Consider the following 11145-nt stretch of genomic DNA (forward strand, 5'->3'; position numbering starts at 1 on the left):
TTTTCACACAAGCTGCCATTCTCTTCCAGAAGCACCTATCTGCCAGTTTCCACCTCAGGAAGCTTCACAGCGGTGAATTGTACATTATAGAGTGGTTTTCTGTCTTCCAAATGCAGTTACGCTTTTTCGACAAAAGAGGGCACACTTGACCACAGAATAATTCATTCTGGACTTGCAAAGCTTCACAGTGGCATAATTAAAGTGATGCATAAGTGGTTTGGTGTGGCTCTCTCACTTAGTTTGGCTGTAATGAACAAAAATATTAAAATTGACTTTTTTGCTTTTCCCATGTAATTCTGGCTTTTTCCTTTTTCACATGCAATTCTGTGGGACTTTGGTGTTTTTCCAACTAAGTGTGCTGAATGAGCTTCTCAGGCTGAGAAAACAAGCTTTTTCACACAAGCTGCCATTCTCTTCTGGAAGCACCTATCTGCCAGTTTCGACCTCAGGAAGCTTCACAGCGGCGACTTGTACATTATAGAGTGGTTTGGTGTGGCTCTCTCACTTAGTTTGGCTGTAATGGACAAAACTATTAAAAGTGACTTTTTTGCGTTTCCCATGTAATTCTGGCTTTTTCCTGTTTCACATGCAATCGAGCCCCGGACTGATTTCGCACTCTTGCTGGGGCAGGTGTATATAGTTGTTTGCAGTGTTGTGTGTGTGTGTTTTTTTTTAAAAGACATTGACTTTTCCCTCCACAAGGACCGGGACTTTGCCGCAGTGTGGAGGCTTTCTACCAACACCGGTCCACCCACCCTGCCACAACTCTTCTACAGCACAGTGACACTCTGCTTGGAAAAAAAATGTGTGTCCCATTCACACCTGTATAACACGCTGTCATGCCTCTGTGCTGTTTGATTCATGACTGGGGCGAATGTGTGTCCCATTCACACCTGTATAACACGCTGTCATGCCTCTGTGCTGTTCTGATTCTATGCACTGAAAAGTTTTTTTATTTTTTTTTATTTTGGACATGTGGGTATGTTCATTAATGTGATCACTGTTACATCAGTTACATCCAGTAGCTGCGAAGCAAGATATCGGACTGCCATTTGTGCTGGTTCATCTGCTGTTGCCACTGGCTCTGTTGCTGCCAAAAAAATAAAAAGCCTTGTATGTACAGGTACTTCACACTGTAATGCCCCTGTGTTATGTATCCATGCATATCTGTGCTGAGCTCTTATACTATGTGTCTGCCTGCTGTGATTGCCTTGTGCCACTGCTCTGTTCTGCATCACCATTTATTATTATTATTATTATTATTATTATTATTATTGGATTGTAGTTTAAATAATCTATTTTGCTCTGTACTTCTGCTGTGTTTGATGTTGTTGTTGCTAAGATGCAGAACACAACAACAATATATTTAATTGATATTTATTTCACTGAAGAAAAAGGGGAAACAAATCATACACAGCATGTAACTTTAATTTATACATAAATAATTTATTTACCCTTTTTACTGAGAATTGTATTTTATTTGTAAAGCCCTTTCCACACTGATATGCTGCACTGTCCTGTATCCTGGACATCTGACTTCATATTTCAAATAAATTGTCATCATTTTATACTGGTATCATTGTTCTCTTGTCCTATATCAAATTTAAAGCAATAAACACTGATGATACATATTCTCAATAAACACTGATGATACATATTCTCAATAAAATGAAGACACAGGAGATAAACCGTACTGTAAATGAAAAATCCATTTATTATTGCATTGCCTGGCCTTGGAAATATGCAAATTCATTATCATTTATAGACTCTATACAAAGGTTCCAAGCATGTTTTAATCATTTTTTTATATTTAGAGAAGACATTTCGACGCTATGCACGCGTTTCGCAGTTTGCCTCCGTCGGGATTCGAACCGACGAGCGGGAGTGCCGTTCCGCACGTCGACCGCGCGTCTTTGCGCTCTAGTGCGCATGCGCGGGTGCCGACCAAAACAGAGAAGAACGCTGGGGGAGCGCCTCTGCTCTGGGACAGCCTTCGTCTCTGTACCTGTGTTCCACATAAATGTCCCCACCTACCGATTTCAGAGGCTATCATTGGCTCATGCTCAAATGGAACAGGCCAATGGGTGAAGGCCAGGTCAACCCCATTGGTCTGTTCCATTTGGGTGCTGTGCTGTGATTCGACAGCTCGCCGCATGTCCCGCCCACCCCCAAAGCCACAGCCACGGTCAGTGTCATTCATTCATTCGGACTGAGCGGCGTTTGAGTGAGCGGACGGACGGACATTCACACAATATTATAAGGTTAGACAAACTTTATTGTTTGTAAAATTATGTGCTACATTGAAAAGGCAGCTTATATATTATACAGTAATCAGTTAGCAGTGAAACAGCGAGCCAATGTAACGTTAGCGTAAGTTAGGACTGCCGCCGATGTCATTACCGATCGGTGAAATGTGTTTAAAATAATATTCCCATACTGGGTTTACTTGTTGAGACCTAGGATATTGTACTGCTATTGTGTGGAGTTGATATTTAAAGTTTAACTGTGCTTTAGATGCGTTAGCATATAAATCGCTATTAGCATGCTAAGCGTTGGGAATGAATGAGCATTTAGCCACTGCTGTGATGAGCTGACGATCTCTGGAAACGCTTTAAAAACGTGATGAGACAACTTGGCTCACTTCTTAAGACCCTTGGTATGCTGGTACAACGAGGTGGAGTCAAAATTTGAAGTGTAAATATGCTTTAAATGTGTAAACAGACCAGCCGTGATTTTGCTAGCTAAAAACAAGGAGGTGAATGAGGTCATTTTAGTTACTACTTTTCTGAGGGCTGGCGATCTCTCACAATGTATTTAATCTTTAAACAGACTACCTGATTATCTTCCTTAGACCCTGTAGATGTAGTTACTACAGTTTGAAGTCAAAATTCAAAGTGTAAATATGGTTTAAATGTGTAAACAGGACGCCTGATGTTGAATGTATGTTAATGAATGGGCACAGTATCATTGAGTACAGTAATAGACTGTCAGTAGGATGTAAACAGTGCATGTGTAGCAGATTACTGACTTAAATCTTATTTCTTGTCTTTCTAGAAAATGCAGCCTATTTTCCGCTTTGAGGCAAACCTTGACCTGACCCTGCGGGCCTCTCAGGAGGCGCTGGCCTTGAGCCGCCGCCAGAGGGGGGGCCTCTGCCTCTGCCACTGCCCTGGTGGTGGTTAAGACCCCTGAGCTGGTGCGCTCTGAGGCAAGAGACAGGGTGGTGCAGAAGGGAGGTAACCCCACCGATCACCATCAGGTGCTGGCCGAGAGCGAGCTGCAGCTCGGCCAGTACCGTGGTCAGACGTTCCGGTGGCTGCTGGAGAATGACGTGGGATACGCAGTCACCATCTGTGTGTCCCACGAGGGAGAGAGAGACAAAGGGGGCACTAGTCAGCAGAATGCCCTCATGGTGCACAAAGACGCCCTCGTCTCCTACGCCAGGCTGTTCCCGCCGATGGTGGCAGCCATCGACAGGCGTAGGATGCTCGAGGGCAGTCCCCAGACCATGAGGGGCGTGGACGACACGCTGGTGGGGTTCGGTGTTCATAGTGACCTGACCTACAAGACCCTGTACGAGTCGACGGACCGTGAGCGGGCAAGGCAAGTTGTTTGTTTGTTTGTGTGTGTGTGTGTGTGTGTCTGTGTGTGTGTGTGTGTCTGTGTGTGTGTGTGTGTCTGTGTGTGTCTGTGTGTGTATCTGTGTGTCTGTGTCTGTGTGTGTATCTGTGTCTGTGTGTGTATGTCTGTGTGTGTGCGTGACTTTTTTACCCATTGCATTTCTGTTCTCTTTTTTAGCTATGTACAGTTTGTGAGGCAGGCGGCACCCACAGCCAAAGCGTCCAGGTTGGTGGACTTAAAAAAATATGTGCAGGCCCGGGATGCAGAGAAGGCAGCCCTGGCAGCACAACCACCACAACCACCCCTGGACGCTGTTGGTCCCCAGGATGGACCCTCGGATGCTGACCTGCTCGCTGCCGCCATGGAGGTCGACCCGTGCAGGGATGCCCCATCAGCCGTGCCCCCCTTCTCTCTCTCCCAGCCACCGGAACGTCCCCTTCAGGACAACACCTGTGGGGAGAGGTCAGGCCCCGGCGCACAGGTATGCTCAGTGATGACATATTGTGTTGTAGTGTGTGTGTGTCTGTGTTCAGTACACTAACGGTCTGACACTGCTGTGTGTTTCAGCTGCTACCACGTGGCTGGAGGCTGACGCTCCCCGAAGAGCAGCACGACTGGGTGGGCCGGGCACTGTTCAGGAGGGCACCCAACGGGCAGGGTGTCCTCACATCTGAACTCCGCCTGTGGTGGCACCCACCAAGGTGCCCGGCCCCTCTACACCCAGCCACCCGCCACAGCCCACCCCTTTTTCCAGAGTCCCTTTTTCCTGTGGGTGCCCTACAGGATGTGGGCGTACCACCTCCGCTGCCCCATCGTCGCTTGTGGGGGCAAGCTTGCGGGAGCTGGCCTCTACAAGACGGTGAGGAGGGTCTTGGACAGGAGCTGCTGGTACTTCATGGGCACGGAGTACCTGGAATGCAGCTCCTGTCACAAGAAGATGCCGGGATGGTCGCAGGACATCTTGGGACAGCTGGACATGGCCCATCGTGAGCAGTTTCCAGCAGTTCTCACGTACAAGTAAGTAATGTAAACAGTAACAGCAACAGTAATGTATTTCTGTGGTTTTCTCCAGTAACCTCTGATCACCTCTTTCCCCTCCCAGGTTGTCCTGCGACAGAGCTGTGATCGGGCTCATGAAGGAGCGCACTTTGGGCAACAGTGCGTCTCGCCTCCGTGCCTCTCTGGTGGAGCAGCACACCAGAGAGTGGATGGCGCGGTCGATGCTGTACCTTTCCGTGCTCCGCAAGCTTCGGGTACCGGGCGCTGCGCCGCTGGCGGCGTCGTCGCTCCCAACCATGCACCCGGTGCCCACAGTGCTCTGGCTCATCAACGTCTACGTCAGGGACGCCTTGACGAGGCTCGACGAGACGAGAGCCAGAGTCACTTCCATCTTTGGTGATCTTTTGAAGATGGACTCCACCAAGAAGGTAGGTTTTGTTATCCACCACAGCGTGCCGTGTACCCAGTGTAATGTTTGTTTTGTCATGTGTCTGAATGTTGTTGTGTTGCTGTGTCACACAGATCACCAAAAAGCTTGCGGGCGGTGCTGCCGGGACGGCCGCCTGGGTCACCAACGTCGGCAATGAGTACGGGCAGGTGCTCATGTCCGTCCTCACCGCAGCTGAGGGGGGGCGGACTTGTCGACATGGCATGGTACCGCGAAGCCGGGAAGGCCCCTCCAAGGGTCCTGTACGTGGACCGGGACTGCTGTGCCACCGTGGGACAGTGTCAAACGTCCAAGCTGTTCCACGAGTGGCACGAGCTGGTCGTCAGGCTCGACGTGTGGCACCTCATGCGGCGTTTCGCCAGAGGGGTGACCACCGACAGCCACCAGCTCTACGGCCTCTTCATGGCGAGGCTCTCCTTCGCCATTTTTGAGTGGGACGCCGAAGACGTGTCCCGCCTGAGAGGAGCCAAGCAGTCCGAGGAGGGGAGGGACACCCAGGAGGTCAAGCTGTCCGCCAAGGAGCTCGCCCGTCACTGCCGGCGCCGCACCAGGGGTGCAGTGGAGACGGAGCGGCTGGTCCAAGAGGTGCTGGACACCTTCTGGCACGTGACGGACAGCATGGGCGTCCCTTTGATCGACCGCGCCCGAATGGAGGAGATCTGGAGCACGCAGCGCCGACACCTCGACTGCATCCAGGCCCCTGCGGGAGTGGACCTCTACACCAAGACGGGAGAGCTCACCAAAGGCGGGGTGAGACTCCCCGTCTACCGGTGCGGCCGAGGCTCCACTTCCCTGGAATCGTTCCACCTGCACCTGTGCCGCTTCATCCCAGGTAAGTACATGTGTGGTTTACAACACAGACTCAATTATGTATTTGTGTGTTTATTTGTCCTCACACTAACTGTGTTGCTTTGTTTCTGCTTAGGACAATCTGCAAGTGATGTACACTTCCAGGTGTACCTGCTGGAGGGCCTGGTGCGGTGGAACGAGAATCGAGGGAGGACAGAGGTCGGCGCTGCGTTGCTACAGTGCCCAGCTGCAGCACAGCTTCGACCAGCTGACCCAAGAGCTTCTTGGGCTCACGCTGGTCGACACGTACACCATGCCCAGGGAGTACACAGGTAAGTCATAAATCTGTCTGAGGTAACGGTAACGTTTAACACCTGTCTTAGGTGTCTGTCATTTAACATCTGTGTCTCTGTGTGCCCACAGGGGAACTCATTGGGGTGGAGTACCTGTTCTCCCAGACGGGCGCTGTGCTGCAGAAGGACCTGGATGATCCTGACGCTCCAGGAGGGACTGATGAGGACGAAGCCGGGGGGGTGGGGGGCAGTGATGAAGAGTTCGAGGAGGAGGAACCAGAGGAGATTCGTCTCCTCGAACACCACAGCGCTCTCCTTCAGTCCTCAAACCTCACCCGCGTGGACCAAATGGAGGTGCAGCAGGCTGGAGGAGGAGGAGGAGGAGGAGGAGGAGGAGGAGGAGGATGTTATCGGGCCAGGTGGAGGCAGCTACCAGCACGTCGTGGCCCTGGCCCAGGCCCTCGTGGAACTGCGCCACCGCCGCTACGTCACTCCCAGGCAAGCCAGAGAGATCACCGCTCTCTGGCTGAAGTTGAGTGATTGGGACAAGGCAGCGGTCAAATTCCCCCCCGTCACCAGGGCCGGCTTGTCCAAGGCCGATTCCGGACCACCCAGCGGCACGCTCACATGCCAGGGGTGTGGATAGTGTGAAGTGGTAAGCAGTCACAATAAATTTCCAAGCTTTTTTTGGTTCTTGTCCTGTCCTGTCAGTCACTAATTAACTCACTGACTCACTCTCTCTCTCTCTCTCTCTCTCCTCTCTCTCTCTCTGTCTATGTAGTGCGGTCCTGGGCAAGGGGGCGGGAGCGGCGCAGTCTCCCGATGTGTCGAGGCTTGTGGAGGCTGTCCTGCTGGACCTCAGCATCCTCCACTGCAGCGAGGGCAGGAAGATTGCCGGGGTCTGGATTCCTCGCTGGGGTGCCGTCATGAGGGACTATCTAACAATTCGCGAGAATGTTTATAGTTGTGCAGCCCTCATGACGAGCACCCGCATCCAGCTATATGATGTCAATCGGCGGACCCTGACGCAATGGTAAGACCTGATCCTTTCTCTCACATCTGATTTGAAGTGGCACTGTGTGAGTGTGTGTGTGTGATGTCATGATTACTAATGTGCATTTGTTACATTCTGTTTTTTAAGGCACAACCAGAGGAGCAAGGCCATGATGAGGGACACCATCGCCATTGCAGTCCTGGGGCCCAGCACTCCCCAGACTGCAGCGGAGCCCCTGCCTGCCCCACCGACTGTGCTGCAGCAGCCTGAGCAGCCAGACCAGCCCCTCCAGCACCGCCTGCCCACGGACGCTTCTGGTCCTGGACCTCATCGTCGCCAGCTCCTCCACTGCCTCCTCCTCCTCCTCATCAGCCACCCCACAAGCCTCCAGCGCGGACGCCGTCCTGTCCACCAGCGTCAGCGCGGAGGCCGGTGACATCCCCTCCACAGCCACAGCTGCCACTGCTCCACCAGTGCCAAGGAACACCACCTGGAGGCGCAAGCTCCAGGAGGAGAAAGAGCGTTGTGCCGGGAGCTGGGAGAACACTTATAACCAGCAAAGAAGGTCTCCCACTTTAACTGCAGGCGCAGTGGCCAACCGAAGACGCGGGCGTTTGGCCACAGCCGCTACAAGAAGGAGACCTTCTGCTCCCGGGCCGAGGGGAAAGGGAAAACTGTGGAGCAGTGGCTGGCAGAGGTGAAGGGGCGTGATGGAGCAGCCCCCCTGCCTGAGCGAACACTTCACTTTGTGTGTGTGTGTGTGTGAGTGAGTGATGGGGCGGCTCCCCCTCTCTGAGCGAACGCTTTGTGTGTGTGTGTGTGTGTGTGTGTGTGTGTGTGTGTGTGTGTGTGTGTGTGTGTGTGTTTGGGAGGGAGGGATTTGTAAATATTGTGTATATAGTGTATTTAGTTTGTCAATTATGTTTGCTAAATAAATATTGTGTATATAGTTGTCTTATATAAGATATTCCTTTATTTGTCCCACAATGGGGAAATTCCAATATATATCTATATAGTTGTATATTGCTGTCTTAATTGTTTTTGTTTTAAATAAACTTTTCTTTTTTAAACCAATGCTTTCTCCTGCTTCTTTCGGTCTTTAAGAAATTAAATAAATATAGGGAAGACTAGGTATCTAGACTAGGTGCCTGATATCACTAAATTCCCACAGGTAACAGTCACACAATACATCATTCCCTCTCCTCACTTAAAACTAGGGTCAAGGGGTCAACCCAGGGTCAGGTTCAAAGGTTTACCTAGAGACTAGGTGAGAATGGGCCTCAAATGGACACTGTAAAACAACAGGGGGTGCTGAGGGTTTAGTTGGACAGAATGGAAGGCAGAAAAGCAACGCGGAAAACCAAACACGTCACTTCATTAGGTTTGTTAGAAATATACTTTGTTAAACTGCATCTGTGTTTCTATGTACCTTGACTAACAGAGTTCTGTATTGTATTTGTATTTAAGTGGACTACGACTGCACATCCTCCTCCTCCTCCTCCAGCTCCTCTCCTTGACGGCTTCAGGCAGCAGAGCCAGTGGCGGGGACCAGCAAGCCCACCCGTTGCACTGTGTACAGGCGCAAAATTAAAGCAGCAAAAGACAAAAAAAGTCGATGGTGGCCACACTTACCTCAAGGGCCAATACTTTTGTGCTGTGGAAGAGGGCCCTGGAGGACGCACAGTGCAAGAGTAGATCAGGGAACAGCTTGGCCCTGGTGAGCTACAGAAGCTCCCCAGAACAACAGCCTGGAACCTCAAACAGAGGCATGAGAAACCAGAGAAACCAGGTGGGAAAGTGAGGAAGCCCCACAAACTGCGGATCTGCCAACTCTGTGGCCAGCCACAGCAGAAAGACTTTGGCCACAGCCAATATGGGGGGAGAGCACTTCTGTGCTTTCTATGAAGGGAAGACTGTGGAGCTGTGGCTGGCTGAGAAGAGTTTAAAAAGACATTAAAAGTTTTTTTTTTTAATATTTACTGTACTATTATCCAAGCACCTTATATGTTTCATCTGTTCACTGCACCTTATATTTTTTATTTTTAGTTTGCACTGCAATTATACTGGTTATTTATCCATTTTTTATATTGCATTCTATGTTGATTTTTTTGATATGTCTGTGTGTTGTTACTGTGTGTAATGCTGCTGCTACATTGCACTTTCCCAGCTTATCTATTATACATTTTGACCATTCCTAATAAATATTGAATTGATTAAAACCTTGTCATGTCTATTTAAATACTTTTTAACTTGACTTTTTAAACCTGGAGCCATTCAGGAGGCCAAAACGATACAAATATTAATGCACATTTAACAAAACAGGTCTCCTTGCTTTAAATGCGTGCAGGGCCTTTAATTCGCCATATGATAAGTAACCATGTGCTCGGGATGAAGTCGAACAACAGCTGAGAAAACAAGCTTTTTCACACAAGCTGCCATTCTCTTCCAGAAGCACCTATCTGCCAGTTTCCACCTCAGGAAGCTTCACAGCGGCGACTTGTACATTATAGAGTGGTTTGGTGTGGCTCTCTCACTTAGTTTGGGTGTAATGGACAAAAATATTAAAAGTGACTTTTTAGCGTATCCCATGTAATTCTGGCTTTTTCCTTTTTCACATGCAATTCTGTGGGACTTTGGTGTTTTTCCACATGAGTGTGCCAGGCTGAAAAAACAAGCTTTTTCACACAAGCTGCCATTCTCTTCCAGAAGCACCTATCTGCCAGTTTCCACCTCAGGAAGCTTCACAGCGGCGACTTGTACATTATAGAGTGGTTTGGTGTGGCTCTCTCACTTAGTTTGGCTGTAATACACAAAACTATTAAAAGTGACTCTTTTGCGTTTCCCATGTAATTCTGGCTTTTTCTTGTATCACATGCAATTCTGTGGGACTTTGGTGTATTTCCACCTAAGTGTGCCAAATGAGTTTCTTAGGCTGAGAAAACAAGCTTTTTCACACAAGCTGCCATTCTCTTCCAGAAGCACCTATCTGCCAGTTTCCACCTCAGGAAGCTTCACAGCGGCGACTTGTACATTATAGAGTGGTTTGGTGTGGCTCTCTCACTTAGTTTAGCTGTAATGGACAAAACTATTAACCGTCTGTACTCTATGCTTGCCGTTTGTGTCCAATTCACTTCCTTTTTTTTGACCATTTTAGCTGTGTTAATGCATATGGAATGTTATTGCCCAAGGGTCTGGATTTTTTTCAGATTTTTTAATTTTCAAAACCTGCTCTTTAAATATGTCAATATTATACTGTATATCTCCAATTGTACCTCGTGGCTCTATCATGGACACTTTTGGCCAATTGAAACCCATGACAACATTTTTTTTTAAATTCCTTGTGATGTGCAGTATTAAATCATATAATTTTAGGTAAAATGGCTTTCATTCTAAACTCAACAATTGAAAATTTTAGTTTTTAATGTTTTCTACCAGATTATGTCATTTGTCCATTTTTTGCCAAGGGAGCAATTTCAGGTAATATTCTTAGTTTCCACTAGGGGCGTATGATGGCTTACTGCACTCCAATGGAGCAAATGAATGACACAATTTTGACATAGGTGTGATCTTAAGGATGTCAGATAATGATGTGTGTTTGTGCATGAAAAAAAATGTGCCTATAAATATGTATTTGCAAGATAGAGTGACATAAATTACAGTGTAGCATACCTCCAAGTTTCAGTGAATTTCTTTTGGTACAGGCTATTGAGCTTTGAGTTTCCAAGGCAAACTTGGCTTTGATGCACAAGTTGAAAACACCTGTAGCTTTGATCTTTTTGTAAAAGAATGCCACACACAACTACACAATAGCCCTTACATACTCAAATAGCTGCTCTCCAAAAAAAAAAAAAAAAGGATCACAGGTCATCTTGACTTCGGGGTGAACAAAAACAAAGTCTGACAATGTTTATAAATCTGTCCTGGAGTTTATGCAGGTGCAGTCAGTACTAATGCTATAAGTGAGCCTAACAGCTCCCAGATCATTCTTTCTCTGGCAAGAT

At 48.4% G+C, this 11145-nt stretch overlaps 1 protein-coding gene across 1 annotated transcript; it reads left to right on the top strand.

The window, feature by feature from the left end:
* Nucleotides 1-5272: 5272 nt before the first annotated feature.
* On the top strand, nucleotides 5273-6354 carry LOC127359462 (uncharacterized). The gene is made up of 3 exons (XM_051393247.1): nucleotides 5273-5900; nucleotides 5994-6189; nucleotides 6281-6354. The coding sequence occupies exons 1-3, from the start codon at nucleotides 5414-5416 to the stop codon at nucleotides 6345-6347; spliced, it is 750 nt and encodes a 249-aa protein (XP_051249207.1). The 5' UTR covers nucleotides 5273-5413; the 3' UTR covers nucleotides 6348-6354.
* The last annotated feature ends 4791 nt before the right edge of the window (nucleotides 6355-11145 follow it).

Source organism: Dicentrarchus labrax, unplaced genomic scaffold (assembly GCF_905237075.1).
Source record: "Dicentrarchus labrax unplaced genomic scaffold, dlabrax2021, whole genome shotgun sequence".
Lineage (NCBI taxonomy): Eukaryota > Metazoa > Chordata > Actinopteri > Moronidae > Dicentrarchus > Dicentrarchus labrax.